Source organism: Cyprinus carpio, chromosome A8 (genome assembly GCF_018340385.1).
Source record: "Cyprinus carpio isolate SPL01 chromosome A8, ASM1834038v1, whole genome shotgun sequence".
Classification (NCBI taxonomy): Eukaryota; Metazoa; Chordata; class Actinopteri; order Cypriniformes; family Cyprinidae; genus Cyprinus; species Cyprinus carpio.
Window position 1 is genome coordinate 8,315,423 of NC_056579.1, and position 24,867 is coordinate 8,340,289.

Below are 24,867 nucleotides of genomic sequence, written 5' to 3' on the forward strand. Positions count from 1 at the left end.
AGCTTGCATAAAACTTACAACACATCCTTGCAAACTCACTGGATGCATAATAGAAATGTCCTCGCGGAATAACAGGCTTCTAACTCTATTTATGTTTCAGAGATCGTCCGGAGGCTTTGATATGACAACATCTGCGCATCGCAGTTCTCCAGCCTATTGCACCTGCATATAGTTAATATCCGAGGACTCATGAAAGGGATGTTTGGCTCTCAGATACGAGTATTTTTCATGTGACTAGTACTACAGATCTGTTTGAATGTGAGATCATATCTGGACCAAGACCACAGGAGAGCTGCATGTCACTCATGGACACGGGGAGGAACTTCGCGCATCGAACATAATAAAAGAAGAATGTTTGTTTTTTTTTTTTTTTTTTTTTCCCCATATATTTTTTTTGAGTGTGTTTTTTTTTTATGAGATGTGGTGTGTTATCTGTTTTCTCCGCTGGTTCCGATGGTTTCGGTAGGACGATATTAATGTGGGTGGACCTTGGCGCATATCCAACGGATATTTTTAGGGGGCCGCAGGATCGGACTATTTACTACAGCTCTGTAGTACTTTTTACATATAAACCAGCAGACTTTTTTTTTCAAACGCAAGCACCAGAGATATTCTACCTCCTTTGTCAGGATACAATGGCCGAGGACACAGCTATAGATAGGCTGAGCACTGCAGCTGCGATTGGAGATCTGAGAGAAATTGAACAGACACTGCAACTCAACGTGAACGTTAATGAGAAGAACAAGTACGGGAGGACACCATTGCAGGTTAGACTCACATCTCCACGAACGACTTTCATATCTAAACACGATGTTTATAATGCATAGTGCATCAGCCTCAGTAAAACATGTTGTCCTTTTCTTTCTTGCACTCACTAGCAGTGGCCTGGTTGATTTACTTCTAACTAAACCTGTGGTTTTTAAAAAGTTTACCTGCGAACCAACAAGTACGCACCTGTTACTAATGATCTACATTTTATTATGCCAACAAATTAGCATCACTCGTTCTCTGATACATAAAGAATTTATTGTGGAAATTGAAAAGTGTTTGATTACACCACAGTCAGCTCACGAGCTAAATGAAATCTGATATAATTTTGGCAGCCTTTTACACTTAAATTAGGATAATTCAGATATCATTGTATTTTTTATATATATATTTTTTACAACATAAGTGTAACAATAAAGTTAAAATGTATTTCTAATGATCATGGAGTTTCTATTCTAAGGCCCGAGGGGAGTGTAGATGCGTATGTTTATTATTTCCTATTATGGGGTATAGGATACATTTCTAGAATTAAATAAAATAAACTAACTAAAATCGTATAAGCCTCGAGAGACTGTTTTTGCTTTTTAAATTGTTATTTCAGTTATACATAATATATTCTGCTTATCAGAAGGCCGTCTGGGCTTACACCAAGCACAATATAGCTGTTTAATTTCGGTCAGTCTGAAATATCCAAATATTACTCATGTGCTCTTGTCATATTGACACAATATATTCTCTTGACTTGAGTGATAATATGAACACTGGGTAATCCCCATCCTCGAAGTTAGCCGTCGCATATGCCAATTTTCTGCCTATACAAATGTGGTAGGCTATATATGTTGCTGGTACACTAAAAAAAACGTTTCTTTCATCCAATTAAAAAAAATTAGGGTAATGATTCACATCTATATTATTTAACTTGAGCCAATAAAAGATACAAAACTTGCCCTAAGGTTGTTATTTATTTTTCATTGGCTCAAGTTAAAAAATATAGATTTTTTGATTTATTTTCATTGGATGAATGAAACATTTTTTTTCAGTGTACATGACACAAAATATTCGTGATTCTTTGTTTTGACAACTGTACGATTTTAGGTTAAAATTATATTATAGTGTATAAGGAAAAGTGTATTTTAGGTGCTGTGACTGGTCACTACTTTTTAGGTTTTGACCTTTTTATCACCTTTTACCTTCACTGGGTCAATTAAATGTGCAATGTGAAAAATACATTCATAAAAAAGTATATTCCATGTGGTCTTTAATTAATATGAGTTCAAAAAACGCATGCATAATATCCGAGAATGAGCTGTGTAAAATGAAGCAATACCAATGTTAAACAATTCCTGTAATGTAGGCTACTGGTGAACTTCCTCTTAAAATTTCCATAAACACGATTCAAAGTTTTTTTTTTTTTTTTTTCATTGGCATGTCGATTAGGTCTATGCCATCACTTCATAACTTAATACCTATATTATCATCAGAGGTCAGAGTCATCATTTAGGAGGTCGTCATGTGCTTAAAACTGATAGATTTCACCACAAAAAATTTCTTTTTTATGTCACAGGTTTTTCTGTTTACATTATTAAGTATCTTGTAAAAATAATAAGGTACACACTCTAAGATATACAGTGTACAGATAGATAGATAGATAGATAGATAGATAGATAGATAGATAGATATCCCTTATGAATTCATGTATATTTTACCCTATCGGGATACTAATAATAATAATGTAGGCTACTCATGAGGCTTAATTAAAATGCACACTTTCACTAAGAGTAATTCATGTAATTAATCAATGTAACAATATTATTAAGCACCTTAACACACTCTCTTTGGGTTGTATCTCAGGTGATGAAGCTTGGCTGCCCGTGCGTAGCGGAGGCGCTGCTTCGAGCAGGCGCCGACCCAAATGCTCGCGATCCTATACTACGACTGACTGTCAGTCACGACGCCGCGCGAGACGGGTATCTGGACACTCTACGGGTGCTCGCGCAGAATGGTGCTGATGTCAATCTCCCTGACAACGACGGCAACCTGCCTCTGCATCTGGCGGCGCGGGAGGGACACCTGGATGTCGTACAGTATCTCGTGTCTGACTGCAGCACGCCGCCTTTTCTGCCTAACGCGAAAGGTTACACGCCTCGTGACCTGGCTTTCATGCACAAAAAACACAGAACTATGGAGTGGTTAGAGAACATTGCGCCTTCACAATCCAGCTAGAGATTATGACTATGGGCCTGTGTGTTTTGTTGTGTAACAGAGGTAGCAGACAAATGCTGAATGATTTATTGCATTCCATACCATTCAGCAAACTACCTCTTAATGCATTGTAAAATATTGGGCTCAGGGGCTTGTCTTTTCTTTTCTTTTATTTTTTTTTTATTTTTCTTTTTTTTTTTTTTGTGAATAACAATTAAAATTTCAGTTGACCTTGCATGTATTTCACATTACACCCAATTTCGACTGGCTAAATTGATTTTTATTTTTTTATGAGATATTTTTCAGGTCATTTTCAAGTCTCCGTTTTTTTTTTTTTGTATAGATAATTTCTTTCACTAACTTTCAGCCATGTTACACCTGTCCTATATGTTCTGAATTATAACAACAACAAAAAAAGATAACCTAAATTAACTGATGTGCTCAAAGAAACCAATCTCCTTTTTATTAAAGTATTGCACTATAATGGTCAAAATCAACTTAACCCCTGACTGCTCTGTTTTTGTTGTGTTTAGTTTTATCACATTGAACTTGCACTTTTGCTTGTAATTAATGGCTTTTAACTTTTGAATTACTGTGAAAGATTGTCTTTTGTCGCATTGAAAATATTAAAACCTTGCTAAATAACCAAAGACAGCTGTTAAACGGTTTCGATATGTTTTCATGACGTTGTGTGTTTAACTCTGGCCTCGTGTCACTGAAATACGGGTAGGCCTAGAAAACATTTATGAGACTGTATTAAAAACATGAAATATAATGGGTTGAGCATTGATAAGTGTTGTCTGATGTTGTCAAATGTTTCAAACAGAGAAATAAAACGCTGTGACGTTGGCGGTGGCAGTTGTATATTTCTACAGAATTAGTTACTAAGTCGTCCGCCGTTCCCTTTGTAAACAGTAAGAGCCTTACAGTCGACAACAATCAGATTTAGTTTTCATTGTAGTGAAAAATTAAAAATAAATTAATATAGCCTAATCTCCATTGTCCTAAAATTAATTTGACGAGAAATAGCAACATTTTTCTCACCTTTAAAATACTGTAGGAGTCAATGACGCCACACTTAGGCTACTATGTTTTTTTCCGGATTATGATACACGTTTTCAATATCTAAAATAAAAGTCAAGTAGTGACTAAGTGTGTCATTTTTTTTTTTTTTTTGTAAATTAATAAATAATGATGTAGCTGTTAGTTATATAGCCTACACATAGGAAATGAAAGTTCTAATGTAAAAAAAAAACTCTTAATATTTAACACATAGCTACTGTGGCATAAGTAACAAACATGATTTTTTTTTTATTTTTTTTTTATTTTGACCTTTTCATGACAAGGCACATCTTATTTAGGTCACATTGCGTATAGGCCTAATTCTAAATTTTTAAGACTCAAAAATTCATGATATTTCATAAAAAATGCTTTATAATGACGTTTTAATTTATGTACACTCTCATTAAAGTTGCAAGGACTGTATTTTGGTACTTCTATATATTTTGGTCATTAAATCAAATTTTATAAAAAGGGATAGGCTACACGTTTTTTCTCCTTAAATAGGTATGAAACAATGAATTCAGAGATTACATATCTAGGGACTTGGAACATGTGTTTTAAACTAGATCATTAAAAGATCCTTTTCATAATCTCAAACATCCTTATTTGTTACTGACCCATATCGAAACAGCAACAGAAACGCATGCACAATGAAATCTGAATATGTGCTTTCTCTCGCAATAATCTAAAACAAATATTTTGACGTGCGGTGTGTGGCAGTCATTCATTTCAAAACCAGGCTACAAACAGGAGCGAGTGGACACGTTTCAACCACGAATTCGTATGTAATCATGTGCCATATTTGCTCGGATAAGCAGTGCGCTTTTATTTTAGAGTTTGTGCGTCGTGGATACATGGATTGTTGTTATTACTGTTGCAGAATATAAAGACAGACGATGAATGATAAAATGGTGACTCTCTGAGGGCTTTTATGGTCGAGCAGCAGCAGAAATCCGTTAGATCGGTGGGAGGAAACAGTCCGGTGCGCAGCGCCAAAATTTTCAAATTTAGGCGCTTTCGGTGTAAAAAAGCTCACGATTCTCTCCAGACTTACTCTGAGAGTGAAGACGACACTTATAGCGTGTTTGGCGTTTCAAAACGCAGTTTTCTTGTTTATGGAGATGCCATGCAGTGGTCTTCTTCCTGGTTGCGCGGCTGCGTAAAATCTTCTAGAAACGCGCGATGCCTGATCAAGCTTTATCCTTCAAACAATGAATTACATTTATGACAATTATTCAGCTCTCTGCACGGGTTTATATTGACTGTCAAGGAGAAAAAGGTAAATAAAACTAAATGTGCGAACACTCTAGACATGTTTGGGCATATATCTGTGGTCAGTTTATAATTCATGTATAGTTTACAATTAAAAAAGAAAGCTTTTTATGTGATTTGGGAGAACTGTGTGTGGGTTAGTTAAAACAATAACATCAATATATAATATGTTGAATGTATAGCATTATAATGTCAAATCGAAAGTCAAAGATGACACAATGGAAATTTACTAGAAATATACTAGAATTTACTAAAGATTTTGATAGTTGTCAGTGCTGTTAAATATGAAAGCAAAGATTATGACCCTGCATCCTCAATCATGTCGAGACAGACTATATTGTATAAGCATATATATTCTCTATATATACATATATTTGCATACATCACGCAATGGAAACAATGGTAACCTAAAAATGATGACATTAATCTTATGGATTAAATCAGGTAGAAATAGCTCTTTAAGGTAACAATTGCAGGTCTCCACTTTTTACAGTGTGGCTACAGTGCTAGTTTATGATAAATTGTAATGTATTGTTCATTGATTGTGGCATGTGTGGGTGTAGAGGTCTCCATATCTGACCTTTCAGGAGAGCTCGATCGAGCTCATAGTTAACTGTTATATGCGAACAGCTGCTTAAGTCGGCTTATGTAGGTTTTCAAAATGGACTGAGTGACCAATGCAAAATATCATATTTTTTATACATGAGAACATTTTAAAAGAGGCCTTTTTATTATTTTAATATAGTAAAAATTAATTGCATAAGAGTTAATTCTTATGAATGTTGGAGTTACTTTTTGCGCAGTAATATTATTTTAAACACATAATTGGTCACATAGAAAAACATGCACAATAATATAATTTATTAAAAAAAAAATTGTATAATGTATTCATTCATTCATTAATTCATTCATTCATTTATATTTTATTTTAAGTCACCCTGCTACAAGATCAGTTTGATTTTAATCAAATGGAGAGGAGGGAGCATCATGTGGCAGACCTTTCATCTGCATTTCACAAACTGTTTGCCCAGGCCTGTGCCTGATTGTTTTTCCAGTGTCTGTTTAATTGCTCAACTGCAGTATTTTGTTTTGTGCCAGTGAGGTCACTGAGTGTCAAAATCTTTCATGTTAGAAAAATTCTCGTTAGTCACTGTATTGATCCACAATGGGTTTATTTGTGTGCATATATCTATTTATGTCAGGTTTTACATATGTATAACAAATAGTTTAAGTGTGTGCATAGGATAATTGCCTTCCAACCCCAGTGCTTATTTAAACCTCTGTTTTTAAATTCAATATGCAAAAAAAAATACACTGTAAATAAAAAGTGGTGACCTGGAATAGCAGTAGTTCCCAGCCCTGGTCCTGAAGGCACCCCAACACTGCACATTTGTGTCAGGTCTACTTTGTCAGGTCTTGGAGTCTCTACTTATGAGCTGATGACCTGAATCAGGTGTGTTTGATTAAGGAGATATGCAAAACGTGCAGTGCTGGGGTGACTCCAGGACCAGGGCTGGGAACCACTGCCTTAAAGGGCTATTTCTACCTGATTTAACCCATAAAAATACTTTTGTTGGTATAAATAGTTGGTTCAAGTGATGTTAAATAGTATTTTTGACTTAAACAAAACCAGTCATTTTAGATGTAGTAATATAAATAAATGGCCAACCTATTTTGCTTTATGTTTGAAAGTTAATGCAGAATGCTGAATAAAACACCCACTGCATTACAGCCAAAGCGTCATTGATTTTGTGGCCAATATAACAAGTTTGCTGCTTTGTAATTTATGAGCGTTACAAGTGCTTGTCAGCAGCTGCCATGGTGGAGTGCCACTTGAAAACTTTGTTTTCCCACAGAAGGGGTGATACAATATGTCCAAAAGCCCCGTGGTTGTGTCCCACTGGCCAATTCAACAGGGCCACTTTTATCAGACTTTTGGGAAAAACTGCTGTGCATTTTACTTTCCATTCTCAAGTATATTTGGGGTTGCAGTGACTGACAGCACAGAAGACAATTCAAGAGCAGTTTCCTTCCACTTTCTGCAAGCACTGGGGGTTGTGTCACAAATACACAAAATATGATGAGCAAAGTTTGCAGATAGATAGATAGATAGATAGATAGATAGATAGATAGATAGATAGATAGATAGATAGATAGATAGATAGATAGATAGATAGATAGATAGATAGATGGATGGATGGATGGATGGATGGATAGATTTTGAAACATTAAGTACACACACAATAATGGAAATGTGATTCTCACTGCTGAAATAACCAGTGTGGATGTAGTAAAGAAAATAAATGAAAAGAATAAAAATAACAAAATGTGGAGCCTCTGAACTGGCAGAAAGATTTGAAAAAGTTGCTGAAAATTATCAGCCCGGTTATCTGCTGTATCCTTGTCATGTTGTGATAGTAATGAAGCTGTCTGCTCAACCGTGTCTAGCAATGCTGATAGATGACATGCCAGTGGAGTTGTTACACCTGAACCTTATTTGTTAAAAGTATACCTAATGAGGTTTTGTGTTACTGGCAGTTTGCTGGGTGTCTATGCAAACTATATTGCTGGACAGCAGATATTAAACAAATATGTATTTGCATATATAATTTGGTGTGTATGTAAATATATAGAGAGGAGGAATTTCAGGGACTTTCAGGTCAGGTCAGGTCAGGTTGCCACATTTATAGTTATTATGCATTATGTAAATTCCAATAATTAAAATGCTTTTTGAAAATCTTTTTGTTTATTTCCCAAAAAAAATATTTATTTACAAATATTATATTATTATATTATAAAAGTTACTTTATTTATTATTATTTTTGAAATATTTTTCATGATTATTTACATGTCGCTGAAAAGCCATTAATACAAAAAGACATATTGTGGACTTATTTCATTTTTAATATTTACATTTAAATGTAATATTAAATTTTTTCAGTAAAATATATTCTCCTCAAATCAATGTCAGTGCAAAGCAGCATCCTGCTGTGACAACTTACCCCACATGGAGTAGTGTGAGTTAATGTGTTTAATGAATATTTTTTTCCTTGGAAACAAGTGTGGGACAAGTGTGTGTTCAATGGCTTTTTTACAGCCAAGACTTTAAGGTATGTACTAGCACAGAAAACGAAAATAAACCTACATTGAGACATATTCACTGGGAGAAAAAAAGTGACAACTAACCCCATCCTTCCCTTTATGCATTTGTACAGTGCAGGAAATATTTAAAACATTTTTAAGATATTTTTTTTTTAAAGTATGTTGCCTATTATTGATGAAAAATCTCATACAAAATACACTTGTCAAATACATACACCACTAACAGATGAATGGCACTGGACTAAAATATAATACACAATAAGAAAATAAGCTCTGATTTGTGATTAACAGCATGACCACAATATTAGCTCACCAGTACTTACTTTCTAGTAATGGTCATCCCAATTAACAACAACAAAAAAAAGGTAACTGGAATTTTTAAAACTAAGTGAAAATGGCTGGACATGGCCTACAGCATAAGTGACTCAGCAGTTCATGTGTTCAACAGTAAGCCGCGCCCTCTAGCGACGCACAAATGCTACTGCAGTATAAACAGTAACGGACCAGTTTTTACGAGGTTTTCAGCGCGCTACGCAACGCATTACGTAGGCTACTGACGTAATTTTACAAAGAATGAGATAAAAAATAATTTGAAAGAGAGAAGGGTACCGATTTGACTTCAAATTACTTAAATTAACATTAATCATTGATGTACAGTGGCAAGAATAAATATGTGAAAAAAAAATGCACAATTCAAACAGTATCTGTCTATTATTGTGATTTTAATTAATTCAAGACCACATTTTAGAAATAATAAATGCAGAAATCCATTTTTTCTAACTTATTCTCACCAATGTGTATATCTAAAGTTTCAATGCATTTTGAACTGTCATTTAAGTATTATGTGTTTTAATTAAATTTACAATGAAAATTACCTTAATGCATTACAGAAAACCCTTTTAATATTAAAAACTGGTATTCAAACAAAACAGCAAAGTCAGACAATTTCACATCATAAATTCTATTTATTATTTGCCTGTAGTACATAGAAGCATAATTTCATATATACATACGTTTATATATATATATATATATATATATATATATATATATATATATATTATATATATATATATATATATATATATATATATATATATATATATATATTCACTGACAGACAAACGGGACACTCTCACAGCCCTACACACATACAAACAGTTCACAGGTAATGTCCATGTGCTCCCAGCACATCATGGAGTATCAGTTTCTGTATGGCATTGCATTGATGACATGTCTTCTCAGGAGCAAAAAGTGTCTGTGAGCACAGTTTATTACATCCAAATGCTCATTTATCATTATCATCATCATCATCATCATCATCATTCTGTCCTTCTGATGCTGGTGTAGAGCCCCCGTCATCCCAGGACGTCCAGCCAAAAGCCTCCTGCTTGTCTGGTCTAAGGCAATAGAGCTCCACGTATGCAGAGACAGGAAAACAAGAAAAGACAAAAACTACAACTAAAAGTACTGTGCAAAACCAGGCCGATGGATTTTCTATGAAGAATATGTATCCCTCACCTTCATTAACTACACACTTACAGTCACTCTACACAAGGCATGAGTTCAAACACGAGGAAAATCTTCACTTCAATAGCAGCCACTAACCACCAGAACTTTTTCCCCCCATTTTGATTAATTAGGGGACTGATTTAATGCCAAAGGCGCATATGTACTAACACTTCTAATTTTTAGCAGTTACTTAAGAAAAATAGAGGCTTGATTTCTATGCTCTCTTGTGCTTTCTTTTATAGACAGAGCGAGAGGGCTGGGCATAATTTCACTAAGCATAAACCATCTTTCATTAAAAAAAAAAAAAAAAAAAAAAATCATCAAACAGCTATTCAAGCACATCTCAGCTTTGGGTGTGATCACAATGCCCGTGGTCTTATATTCAACAAAAACCGCAAACTGCAAGAAGGGAAAATACTCATATATTACTTGGCTGAATCCACGAGGATTCAAATAATTTTTTTCTAAGCTTAAGAGTCCCTTACAGTGTCATATAGACTTATTTTTAAGTATCTGGTACTGAAAATTAAAAATTAAAGTCACTAAAATATATATATATATATATATATATATATATATATATATATATATATCATTGCACTATTTACAATAAAGTTAACTAAACACTAAAATGCACCAGCAAAGAAGGTGAAATTATTATTGAGCAGTTTCACACACTCATACGTGTACTTTCATGAGTCACTACGGCCTATATTGCATTTATCACTCCAGGCTGACCTCATAGCCACTTTCGATGACTTCAGTGTTTTTTGAGGGTAAATACATTTTTCAGTTGTGTTACTACACTGAACAGTACTGACGATTTTAAAACTAAAGAAGAAAAAATAAATTCTCAAAACAAAAGCAACAAAACATTTCAGCTTGACTAATATGTGAGAACAGCCATTATTGTGACATGCTAACGCAAGAGCAAAAACTATATAATGCTGGAAAAAAAAAATCCTGTTCATTGAGTAGTTTAAAACAACCAAACAAACATACAAACTCAAAAGCTAACATATGGCTAAACACAAGTCTTGCGTGATGATATCTGGCGCATGTGTGTGTGTGTAAAGTTGGGCTTAATTCTTTGAGTCAAAGTGCAAAATTCATGACAAAACTTTTTTTTCTTCTTTCTCTGCTTGTGCATGTGCAATGCCATTTGTTTTGCTCCACTGCAGCTTCAGCAGAAATGAAACGAGCCCTTTATGGAAACAGACACAGAGAAAATAGAGAAATAAATAGAGACTGAAGGTTAAAGATGCATTTTTAAAAAGTCCTCCAGTATGTTTCTTGAAGGTTCATCTCCTTCCAGTGTAAGTGTTGCTACAGTGGAAAGGTGCGTGACTGGCTTGTCTAGGTGTCGTCAATGAGAGACAAAGGAATCACATGATAAAGTTTTCAGGGTGCAAAATGGCTCCTGCAGATTACCCTGTCCAGCAGGACCATGCAGGAGAGGCTTAATTATCACCGTGACCTCCTTTATCCCATGATGCCACAGGCACACCATCCCACACCCAAGTCAAGCAGACAGTTTGTCTCTTTATGCAAAGGGCCGTGTGAGAACAGGAGTCAAGGGTTGTGTGTGTGTGTGTACAGCGGGGATCAGTGCAGGCATTAGTCAGTTAGTTTCGTAGGACGAGAGCAAGGCAGCATCTACAGGCTCCATACAGGAGGGACACGTGAAGGACCTCATCAGCCAGTCATCTATGCAGTCCAGGTGGTAGATGTGCATACAGGGGAGGAACCGGATAGGGTCTCCGTACACAAAGTCCATCATGCAGATCACACACCTGCGCAGAGAGAGAACGTGTTAACACACACCACGATAAGCTTGGAAACAAAGGGCACAGCATTTCCATAGACTGCTGACAGAGTTGGGCATAATGCAGAATTTAAAAGTTGGTCACGCCTGCTGGATGTTGAATCGGAAATTGAATTAGAATGCCAGAAAGAATAATTTACTGAACTGTAATTCAAAAATAATTCAATCGTCGCACAACAGAATGGTCAGGAACAGACACTCCCGAGATGTCCTCATTAAGGTTTACATGCTTCAGGTTGTTTGGCTTCATTTAAATTTGAGCATTCTGGGAATATATAAACCAACATTTAAAAGTTTGGGGTTGTTAACACAGGCAAATCTTTTTTTTCAATTTAACACGTTAAAAATATTCACTCACAACTGCTGCTTCGGTCTCTTTTATTCTTAACAAATATTGTGTTTATTTAGACGCAGAACATCTTTATGAGGACATTAAATGGGAGACTTTCAGACACGCACTCCAACTTCACCTCAGCGCCAGATACTAGTCAAACGCGTCAGTAAAAATTCATTTTCATTTTCTGTCAGCCGTGCTCGTAGCGAGTGTGATCATTGTTATATATGAGTCACATTTAAGAACGTGGCTCTGAAATGCAGTGGTTTTCAAAACCTGAAGGGAGTCAGAAAAGGTAAAGGGTTGTGACTTGTGAGAAAATCTGATGCACCAAAACAACCTAATAACCAGCTGCTGTGACAGCTGTAAATCAAAGAATAAAAGAAAAAAAGAGGAAATTAATAACTTTTGTAGCTTTAAGGATTCATCTATATTTAATAAAATATTTAGTGTTTGATAACTTTATTCAATTTCTGTATATTTCCTACTTGCTGAAGGGCACAGGTAAATATGACATTTATTATAATGGGTTTATGTGAAGATTGTTTTGAGTTCACTTAAATTAAAAGTTGCTATTTTTTAGAGTCTAATAAATGTTAAAATTTATAGCTCTCAATGATACTGTAATGTTGAATGCCTATAGTCAGTGGGTAAATATTAGGAGACATAAATAGCATTGGTGGATGCCTTTAAACAAATATTAAAAACATACTGTATGTTGTTTGTACATTAAATTGAAGATTGAATGTGAAATTATTGCAATATAAAAGTATATTTAAAAACTTGTTTAGGTGTTAGGTGAGATTAATCGTGATTAATTTCAGAAAAAATGTGCGATTCATTAGTAAATTTATTTTTTTGATTGACAGCACTTATTTTAAAATGTAATTTATTCCTGTGATGGCAAAGCTGAATTTTCAATTTCATTATTTGATGAATAGAAAGTTCAAATGAACAGCATTTATTTAAAACTGAAATCTTTTTTTGCATTTGTAAATGCATTTACTGTCACTTTTGAACAATTTATTGCATCCTGGCTGCAATTCGTTGATGATAATTAAATTCCATAAGGCAATGCCTCATAAATGTAGGCCTAATGCTGTTAAACATTTAAATAATCTCATAATTTAACATGTTATCATAGCCATAGTAATAGCAGATTTCAGCTTAACCTGATTCCTTTCACTATAAATATGCTGCGCTTTCATGTGTATATTTATAGTGAAAGGAATTTAAGTTTTTGAGCTAGATTGGAAAAAAAAAAATGGTGCTCTTAGAATTAGATTGTGGCTTCAATATCATCACTTCAGTATCATCACTTACTCTCTAATCTTCTTCTCTGTGCCGTCACTGCCTGGATCGTAGACACCTTTGGGAAGATGCTGGATGAGGCCGATCCTTTGAGCGATCCGCACCTGCTCCTCTTCGGTCAGTTGGGTTGCCAGCCGGGCCTGGCTGGGAGTGGGGTGATACACAGGCACATGGATCTGCTCCTGAAAACACACATACTTACAGTATAAGAACATATTACAATAGTGGATATTCATCAATCAGGTTTGAAATCTTTAAATCACTTCTATGCCACGCAATGTAATGCAAAGTCATATATGACCAAGCTAATCCAGAATTGACTACACAATAATGCTTAATACAGTAATGAGTAAGTGTCTTAATATTTGAGGCACGTGCAACTAGGAGGCGATCCATTAGGGGGCGATCTCTCCCTTTTTGCACCATTTTGATGTGAAAAGCCCAAATGGGACCATATTGAGTCCAAAGGGTACTTATGAAGAGAGGGAGGTGAACAATAGCTCACACTAAGACAGGCGCCTGCTCAGCATTCACTAATGAAAGCTGTTTGGGAGACTGTGAGCATGTTTAAGCTCTGTGTGCTATGCATTTTGCTAAAAACTGCAAATAAGGTTATAAAGGCTGTCATTAGAACAAGTAGATGTCACCGTACTGTTCATAGCAAATGAGAATCAAAATAGAAGCATTTATTTGTATTTCATAAAAAGGAAAACTTCTATTATACACCGTAATCTGTATAACAGTTCTTATGAGACTTATTTTAGTGTAGTGACAAAATTCATAAGTTTTCACACCCATTATCATTTATATATATATATTTGAAATAAATGTAATATAAATGCATATATATTTGTGTATATATATATATATATATATATAAATAAACACACAAAAGTATAAATATACATAAATCATAAATATATAATACAAATAAAATATATAAAATAGAAATGTATAGAATATTGTGCATACACACACAAAAATATATACATCAATTTTGGTGATGTGGGCCACTCATAATCATGTTAAATAATCGTGATTACAATATTGACCAAAATAATCCTGATTATGATTTTTGTCATAATCGAGCAGCCCTAATATATACACACGTGCGTGTGTGTATAGTAAGTATACCTTTTTTTATTATTTTCTAATTGTTTAACATCTTACAGTTCTACTCACAATATTACATACCTCTCTTTTCTCATAAATGTACATACGCCTGTGCTATAATCTGTATGAACCTTTACATTATTACAGCATAATACCCAAGAGAGGCATAATACCCATATTACCACTAAACCCAAGAGAGGACATTAATATATCGTTTCATGTGTCAACGATTGTACCCTGGAGCTCAGATCATGTCTCCCTTTCCCTACAATAAATTAGCCTTGTAAATAAGCACTGATTTGTGGATGGTGGTGTTGATGGTTATTGGACTGCAGGTTTCACACTCTGAGAGCTCACAGTCTTGGGAACAAAAATAAAAATCAGCACTGCTTTGGCTCAGAACAGCCACACGCAGCCAAATCTACAGATATTGCTCCACGGATAATCATACTTGACAGATATTTATTACTTCCTTACATTATAAACCTCTAACCCACATTCATATACACATGCACCAAGATAACGATTAATCAGAAGTAGGACATGTTTCCACACAGGGGAGTAAAGCCCATAGGCAGGAGTGAGGCATGTTCTGTAGAAACCAGGCCGGAGGACTCAGAGGTGCTGCTGGGAAAAGCAACCATGGTGTAGTGCAGTTCTGTTTTCAGATCAGATTGAAGGTGAGCTCTAAGATCAGGTTCAGCGCTCACTTGAGAATAAGGTCACGCAACGGCCATATTGAATACAATCACATGACCGACACATCAGACAGGTTACACTACCTATTTAAATACACACTTATTTGCACACTGGCTAAAGACACAATCAATAGAAAGAACATTTGTGAGGCATGTACACACTCATAATGTAGTGGTCAGCACTCTGTGGTCCAGCAAATAAAGGTGTGTGTGTGTGTGTGTGTGTGTGTGTGTGTGTTCAGCTGGAAGTAAAATCGAAACATGATGATTCTAACAACAGTGGTGTCATGTTCTCTGAAACTCTTGTGTTTCACTTTATGAAAAGCTAATGAAGGCTGAGGCGCTTCCTAGTCAGTCAATGACTTCACAGGCAGCGTTTATGTATGAAGGTACATCTTAAAGGAAATGTATATTATTTTTGTGGCACTTAGAATCACCAAAAGGAACAAAATTAATCTGCTATTGGCTGAAAAATATATGTTGGGCTGGTTGGGATGTTCAAACAAACAAAAAGTTTTGATATGACATTTAAATTTAATATTATAAATATAAAATATATATAATATAAAAAAGTGAAAGTGAAAGTGACGTGACATTCAGCCAAGTATGGTGACCCATACTCAGAATTCGTGCTCTGCATTTAACCCATCCGAAGTGCACACACACAGAGCAGTGAACACACACACACACTGTGAACACACACCCAGAGCAGTGGGCAGCCATTTTATGCTGCGGCGCCCGGGGAGCAGTTGGGGGTTCGATGCCTTGCTCAAGGGCACCTAAGTCATGGTATTGAAAGTGGAGAGAGAACTGTACATGCACTCCCCCCACCTACAATTCCTGCCGGCCCGAGACTCGAACTCACAACCCTTCGATTGGGAGTCCTACTCTCTAACCATTAGGCCACGACTTCCCATATAATATGTAGCCCTTTTGGGCTGGTCAGGATGTTTAAACAAACAAAGCAAAATTTTCATATGACAATAAAATATACATTATAAAACATATAAAATATATGTTGAACAGGGTGATCAAAAAAAGCTAAATAGACATTTAGATATGACCATATATATTTGAAAATATATAATATAAAATCTAATGTACTGTATAATGGTTTATAATAATTTTATAAAATATGTAGCATTAAAAACAATTACATAATTAAGGACACAAGATTCAGACTGACTTAACCAGACTGATATAACCAAGCAAATATTTAAATGCTATAATGCTTTCTCTGTTGAAACACTGTAATAAATCATAGAGACTCATTGATTTAAAAAAAGGTCACATCAGTGTTTTGTGAACACTATTTTTGACACTAAGTATTAAGTATTAAATACTATTTAGCTCACATTTACTAGTTGGACTTTTCCCAAACTATAATGGCAGACTAAAATATGAGAAATCGAGTGCAACATTTTGAAATATGATAGGCAACCTTTCATTGCATCGTAATGTTGTATGACTTATTTGTGTTTTAGCACGCATGCTCCTGTGATTTATTAAAGGCCATACTGATGTGCAAAACATGATTTTAAAATGCATTTTACTTAATTCTTCTTAAAACTGCATTTGTAACTTAAGTAACGTAACTGATCGACATAATTGTAATCAAATTACATAAATTAAAATGCAATTACAATTATTGTAATGCATAACCCTTACCTTGTTGATATATAATTAAACATCACTATAAGCAGTGAGGTATACATCTACTGTATACCATCTTCAAACATTTACCAGAAAAAGGCATCCTAAGACAATGTTACAAGACAAATTCATTTGGACATATCATATTTCAGGCATCAAGAGCACAGAGCTACAGACTGTTAAATTGCTCGTTTGAGAACAACACGAACAGCATCAGACACTCCAACAGACCAACACCACGAATGCAAGAGAGAATGATTTGATTGGTTCAAAGAAACAGACAGTCCGAGACAAAGAGATGAAGGAAGCGGAAAAAAAAAAAAAAAAAAAAAAACAAAAGAGAGAGCTGGTGAGTGGGAAATTCTGTTTGGTCTGGTAGGCTTTGGGTGCAAAACAAAGCATGTCATCCGGTATCCGGCCCTCCCTCATTACTGGAGCAGACAAACCTTCCAGCGGTCCATTTTCTGCTCTCTTTCTCCGACTCTGTTCCTGTAAAGGCTGAAAGCACCACTCCCTCTCTGGACTCACTGGACTAAACAAAACAAAACAATCCAAACTTTCATCACACTGTATGCTTCTACTGCCTCAAAATCCGAAGAGATAATAAAACTGAACTATAAACCAGTAAAACAACTTATTCCGGAATAACACTGTCATCTACTGACTTCATCTTTATCAGAAATCAAATCAATGTCAAGACTGATTCAGTGCTTTCACAGCAAACATAGAAATGAAGTCATCTGTGCTTCACATTCCTGTAGGTGTACCTCACTCGATTAGCCCAAAATAAGGCTACAGGCTAGCATGACTCAGCCAGACGCTCAACCGCCCTGCAGATTGGACAGAGACTACAGACAGTGTGAGGAGGAGGAGCTTTTATCATCAGCTTCCCAAGCTACTCATATGCTAACAAGACAAAGAGTCTCACTGTATTGAAGCTGTTAAAGAGGCATATATCTTCAAATACATAACTAACAAAGGATATAGTTTTTGCAATCAGTGATATTTACCTGGCATCTTAATTAAAGGGGTGGTTCGGTGGGTTTTTTTCTGGGCTTGATTGTGTTTGTGTGTTAATGCTTCATTTTTTTTTTTTTACATTATTTTTTCACATAATTTACCTTTATTCCACACCACTCTGAGAAGAGATAATGCCAACCCCTCAGAGGACCTCAGATGATGCTAACCCAGAAATAACATACAGAACTACCACATTTTGCTATGCAATGAACCACCCCTTTAAGGTGACAGCATTAAATGTGAACACAATTTACACCAAGTCCGTCTAACAAAAAAAAAAAAAAATTTTTTTTTTTAAATCTCTTATCAGAAAACAGTAAAAACATTAACAATGTGACATATTATTGAATGAAGCATTTTTCAGTAAAGCTACTTTGAAATCACCTGTAGTGTGAAAAGTGCTATAATTTATTCCTATGAACTGAGGAATGAATTGAGGTATTTGATGGAAAATCAGTGTCACGTGACTTTAGGACTCTTTGACAAATAGAAGGTTCAAAAGAACAGCATTTTAATAAAAAAAGGCATTATACATGTCTTTACTGTCACGTTTGATCAATTTAATGTGTTGTTGCAGATTAGAAGTATTAATTTCTTTAAAAAAAAAAATCTGATACTAAAATGATAAGAGAGCAAGAAAAAAAAAAATCTAAATATGTTAGTCCAACTTCACAAAAACCAGTCTGTTGTGATTTCACTCAAACTAAAGCATATACATGACATTTTCAAAAACATTTTTTTTTTTTTTTTATTCAGGCTGACACTAAACTTTCGAAGTATATGTAAATATATCGACAGTGTTACGGGAAAAACATTTTTCTACACTCCTCCGGGGCAATCAACACTCTTTCTTTATCCGTCTCCCACACACTTTGTCCTCCTTTTCTTAGTGAGAGAGGACTGAGGAGGTGGACGCTTATCTGAGCGCAGGAAGGTTAAACAAACAGCTGTTTGAGTGCTACTCAAGTCAGTGGTGCAGAAACGGTCTGTACCAGCTCAGCACAAAATCAGGTCTCCATTACCAAACACTAATACACTCTCACCACACACACATGTACATGCGTGTATAATGGCTCTTAAGCAGTGTGACACCAAAATTACATCAACACACTGTTTAGAGACACAAGTACTCACGAACAGTTTCAGCACAATTTGGTTACAGGGAGAACATTTGCTTACAACTACTTCTTTATACAATACACTGATAAATACATTTTTGGTGCATCCTTTAAAAGTACAAATGATATGGCATTTCCTGTGTGTAGATCAAAAGACTTCTTTTAAAATGAATCTTACAGACACTTTAAAAGCTGCAGGCCTGTTTCTTCACACTTTGTAGACATTTATCTCCAATGAATGATTCATTGTGTAAACTGCATGGATTTCCCCTCATAGAAATCAACACCTTTCTTCCAATCCCTTTTTTTTTTTTTTTTTTTTTTTTATAAGCAATGAGCGTATCAACCAAAGAAAATCCTCTCCTTCTGGCCCACTTTACTCCAGTCATTCTCAACAAGCTTTGCCATTTTGAAGAATTAGTTAAGAGTTTTTAATTGTTTTTGCTTCATTGGTGTGAGTAGCCACTTAGGTCTAGTGTTAAGGAGATGAGCTGATAACTGAAAGGTTGCAGGTTTGAACCCCTAAGCATTTGATCCATACATTGATCCATCAGACAGACCCCAGTCAAAGAAACTGCTGTAATTAATAAAATCATTGTAAGTATGCAATATAAGTAACGCAGTATTTTACAGGGGTATATATCCACAACACTGAAAATACATAATAAATAAATAAAAATGTTTGACCTGTGACCTAGAAAAACTGTACTGAATGAAAATCCATCATATTTCAATATTTGTGTGAAATTATAATTATTATTTTGATTTTATTACTTTATTAATCTATCAATTGTCACACAAGTCTCTAAGTTGCATCATGTCCAACAATTCTGCCTCAATTAAGTTTTAAAGGTATCAATGAAGAGATAAAAAAAAACAAGGTTAAATAGTTTCTTCATAAATTATAAAACAAGCAAATATGAGTTGTTGTGAACAATAGTTTTATTTCGAATCAAGATGTAATTTTGTCAATTATGTAAAAAGTGTGAAAATATTTCATTGTATTTAGAATACATAAAATATTAACTACAAAATTAGCCTCAACAAGATAAAATTGTCTGTCATTTTAATCCAAAAATGTCATAAAATTAAAAAGTAGTTAAAGGAAACAAAGTTAAAATGTCATTTCCACCATCGTATACAACATAAAATGCTATTAAACACAATAGCACATCTGAAAAGTGGTGGAAAAGTTCACAATGTATTGTCTAAAAGACTACAGGGCCAAAAGTGTCCATGTCTGAAGAATCAGTGTGTATGTGCGAGAAAGCAGACAGGTAAAGTCAGGATAAGGATTGAGTACTTCCACTTAAGATGAGCTGTCTGGCTACTAGGTGACGTAAGGCCTGCATGTTAGATGGAGCAACTACAGCATGAAGTAAACAGAACCGAAAAAAGGGAAAGGAATTGATTGATGATCAGAAGTGGGAAAGCCACAACACTTTTTGTAAGGCTAAAAGGAACCTCCATTATTTTTAATGTTGGCATCTACACATACACGGCCTTTCTCTCTCACACAGACATGCTTATCTCACCACATACAGCCTCACGCATGAGTCAGCAAATGCTGTCAGCTGCTTTCCAAACTACCAGGAAGACCTCATATTACACTCCCGTCTGTCTCCTCATGATTCCCTCAAGATCACTTCCTGTTTCAGTTAGATTTACTATACAGCATCAAAACACTAATGCAGTTCGGCTTTACTGCATGAACCGTATTTATGGTTCAGTCATGCAGTTCATGGTGGAAGGGATTCGGCTGTTATTCTGAAACAGAGTCATTCTCATCTGTTTCGTTTCCATCTGAGACACAGGGTGTGAAACTAGGGTAACTCTACTGAGCTCCTTATACAATGGTGCTAATGCTGCTTAACATAGCAGCTAAAGAAACCATGAGAGCATTTGATAAGACATCAACCAGTACAGAAATCCTAAATGGAAATGTATTACAGAAAATCAAAATAAATTGACTGTTAAAAAGTAGACGTTTGTTTGTAAAAAATGTTTCAAATGCATGCTGTTCTTCATAGCTTCCATTCAAAGAAAAAATGTAAATGATTCAAAAAAATATTAAGCTGTTTTCAACATAGTAAAAAGATGAAATGTTTCTTATTAGAATGAATTTCTGAATGATCATGTGACAGTAAAGACTTATAACATTTCACTCAAATTGCAATGCTCATCATATCATTTATGGACCACCCCCGACCTGCATTTTAATGGTCTGAGACTTGGGAGTGCAAACTTTAAATCGAAACTACTGTACAACTAAAAAAAAAAAAAAAAAAAAAAAAAAAAAAAAAAAAATCTGTTGAGCCCTCTGCTAACATTACCGCTCCATTTCCTGATGATGCAAATTAGCTTCATGCACACATACTTATCCTATTCTGCACACATACTGTTGCATGTAATGAGAGAACCCTAAAAGGATAGTAGACTAAAAAATTAAAGTTCTGTCATCATTTACTTACCCTCATGTCATTCCAAACCTGTATGACTTTCTTTTGTAGACTACTAAAAAAAACACACAAAAAAAAAACCTTTATTTTGAAATGGTTTTTTTTAATCTATATAATGAAAGTCAATGGGGTCCAGTGCTGTTCTTTTATTGTATGAACAAAAACAGTTCAAATATTATTCAACATATATTCATTTGTGTTTCACAGAAAAAAAAGATAGTCATAACGGTCTGTGTGTGTTGTGTAAATGACAAGCTTTTTCAGGTTTCTGAAGGCATATGAAGGAGGCAATTTACAACTATCTACTGCTTCATTTTAAAGATCCCTTTATAAATAAAAAATAAATAAGCAGAACAGTTTCCGTGCATACTTGAGAGCACAGGCAGCCCCTTCCAGCTCCCTGCCTGAGACTCTGGGGGAAAAACGTCAAGCATTCTTGGCAAGCGACACAAGAATGGGCTGAGATTTGGAATGATTTGGGTTCTCAAGGGGCCTGTGCATTTTCTCATCCACTGCGTGGTTCAAACAGACCTCCTGTCTGTCCAACATTCCGACAATAGGCTGAAGCGTGCCATCAGAATATTGCACGGAGCAGTATTGCCGTTAACAAACGCTGGGTGAATTCAGCACAGTGCCGTCTTCTTTTTTTTTTTTTTTTTTACATCCTTGTCTGATCTTGCACCCCAGAGACTCAATAACTTTACAAAACAGAAAGCAAGGCATGGTTTTTGCTGGCATTCAGCAGAAACGTGCCTCCTCTTAAAAGACACAGCCCAGTACCACAAGAAAGAGTGCATTTATCCTATAATGAAATTCTGTTTGCATTTCAACTCTTGAGCTGTACGATGTGAGAGATTTGCTTCAAAAATGGATGCTATTTCATCATATAACATGAATATTAATTGTATGGCATGCAAATAGATAACTACCACAGAACACTAGCACCCTTTGGAAAAGCAAATTAAAGCGTGCTTATCAAAAACACAATCCACTGGAAAATGACACAAAAACTGGTCTGGTCTGTGATCACCATAACTCTTCTGCGATGATTATACATGCAACACCTAGACCTAGAAATGTTTCACAAACAGGTCTGTATAAGCTATTTTATAAACTGCAGTTCTCCTCTGAGTCAATCTCATAGCCCATCTGAACATTCAGGCTATTTCCAGACGAATATGTGGAGGAGGAAGTGGCAGAATGCTGTAAGTACAGCTGATAAGCGCAAGGAGTACAGCACAAAACGTCCCACCATCTACCAGCTGCTTTCATTGGGTGGTTGCTTCCACTCCGTGCCAATCAGCATCTAGATTATCCAGCCAAAACTGAAACCAAGTCCAGAGATAATATTCAAAACTACTGAAGGAAGGTTTTGCATAACAAGATTTACGAGACAGTTACGTCACAGCAGTTGAGGAAATTACTGCATGATTGTTTGAGATGCATATGTGATTACCTATCATCTGGAACCTGAAGGGCCGATGGCGGATTGCTAATGGGGAAGCACTGTTTGTTGCTGTCTTTTTGTGAAGCAGATAAGATCAATACACAACTAAAAGGATGTAACAGCATTCACAGCACCAAACAGAGCTTGAACTTCCTCTCAGTTCAGTGCATATGCACCGTATATACCATGTTGCTTCTGTCAAGACTCAGTGGCAGCACATAAAATGTTTGCTTATTGCACACAATGCTTTCATGATTATCAGTTTAAATGTGGCTTGCTTCACCCAAGACAAAGACATCTATCCTGTCAAACCCAGTTCCCATGGAAGAGTTACAACATGCTGACATGAGATGAATATCTTACAAAGTAATATGCCACATGACATCATGTTAAACAACATGACCTCATGACTTGAAATTCAACTCATGTCCGAAAAAATGGGAAAATCCCCTCGTTTCCCATGTTTTTGTCTCCAAGACAATGTTGAAAAGCCACCCCGTTGTTTTATTTTAAATATCTGACGCCTTCCTGCAGCCCCTATGAAAGTTTGCAGGGACCCCAAGCCCCCTGGGTCCCCTAGTACAGTGATTACCAACCAGGGGTATGTTATTTCAATTAAAGTATTTCTAAAACTGCTAACAGATTAAAACAAACATGATTCTTCTCCTTTGTTCTTTTAAGTAAAGAAAACACAATAATATGTGCAAGTTTTGGAAATACTAAAAAGGATAAAAACAGGATGGGAAACATTACCCGGGAGAATAACATCGCTATGACGTCACAATTGCAAACAAAGCGCGTCACAATCATAATTGTTACTTTGGCGCACTAAAGCTGGTGCTGGTGAATCAACACTCCACGGAGGCGGCAGTAAAGATGAAATAGCATGCTGTCCATCTGTCTGGACGGTCTTATGTGAATTGTAGGCCAAGTTTATGTCGAACAAAGAGGATTTAGTATGGCACACTGTCTAGGGCGAAATTAAACAGATGGAGCTCCAGCGGGAGCCTGGTGCTACTGATTTATGTTTCCGTATATTAGTATGCTTTTGTTTTTGCAAGATATTGCAGATTATTAATATAGCAACGTGAATGTTCACAATAGAAAGCAGGAGCGTGGAATCGAAACACAGTATTGTAGTCAAAAGGAAAGTTTCTTTGTTTATTCTTTAGGGGTTTCATTAGCTTACCTGATATGGAGGTGGCGGCTCCTGATCCGGATCGTTGGCGTCACCGAAACTGGCCCTGTCTGACTGTGATTCATGGAGCAAGGAGATATCATCCGAAGTGGGAGATTTCAGACAATTCCCCATCTCCTTTCCAAACTCCTTGTTGTCTAAATGTTGAAACCCCTCCTTTGCGCTCTTAATCACTCCAACCAGACTTCTGCCCTTTTAAATAGGAGGACTAAATCTCTATCATTCATTTAAAATGATCCGATCATCATGAGAGATTCTGACGTAGAAAAACAAACCATTGTCGACACACAAAGAACCCTGGCAAAAAGTGTCAGACACGGATATGAAACGATGTTTTTGTAAACACACACAATCTAAACCTGTCACATACGTCTATTTGCCCTAAAGCCGTGTTATGTGGTGCTGTCCTTTTCTCCTAACCTCAACAGTAAACACTGGTTAGCCTTCAACCGATAATATCTACAATATCAAATATGCGCTCGCTCTCAATGGCGACTGAGGCAAGGTTGCCTTTCAGGCAGTAATTTAAGTCCCGCCTCCAGGCTGCATGGACCAATCAGCAGGGGTCTTCTTTAGTAAGGACGTTTTTAGTGGTCATTCGTCACCCAATCAGATCGCTGATCTGAAACACCAACAACAGGGGGTTTAAAGTCTGTAAACTTGACCGCATAAGGCCGATTTAAAGGCATAGTTCGCTCAATATTGAAAATTGTAATTTATTTTGTTGGGTAAACGCAGGACGCCTAATATCTCAGAAAAGCAGATATTAGGCA

General features: G+C 35.8%; 2 protein-coding genes across 2 annotated transcripts; one reads left to right on the top strand and one right to left on the bottom strand.

Moving 5' to 3' along the window:
* The first annotated feature begins 432 nt into the window (after positions 1-432).
* On the top strand, positions 433-3,819 carry LOC122145910 (cyclin-dependent kinase 4 inhibitor C-like). The gene is made up of 2 exons (XM_042761922.1): positions 433-767; positions 2,620-3,819. Exons 1-2 carry the CDS (start codon positions 477-479, stop codon positions 2,989-2,991), a joined length of 663 nt encoding a protein of 220 aa, XP_042617856.1. The 5' UTR covers positions 433-476; the 3' UTR covers positions 2,992-3,819.
* Positions 3,820-11,488: 7,669 nt separating this feature from the next.
* On the bottom strand, positions 11,489-24,628 carry LOC109047960 (RING finger protein 11). Its single transcript, XM_019065629.2, has 3 exons — positions 24,086-24,628; positions 13,401-13,570; positions 11,489-11,711 (listed from the first exon to the last, which is right to left on the bottom strand). The coding sequence occupies exons 1-3, from the start codon at positions 24,206-24,208 to the stop codon at positions 11,540-11,542; spliced, it is 465 nt and encodes a 154-aa protein (XP_018921174.1). The 5' UTR covers positions 24,209-24,628; the 3' UTR covers positions 11,489-11,539.
* Between the last annotated feature and the right edge of the window lie 239 nt (positions 24,629-24,867).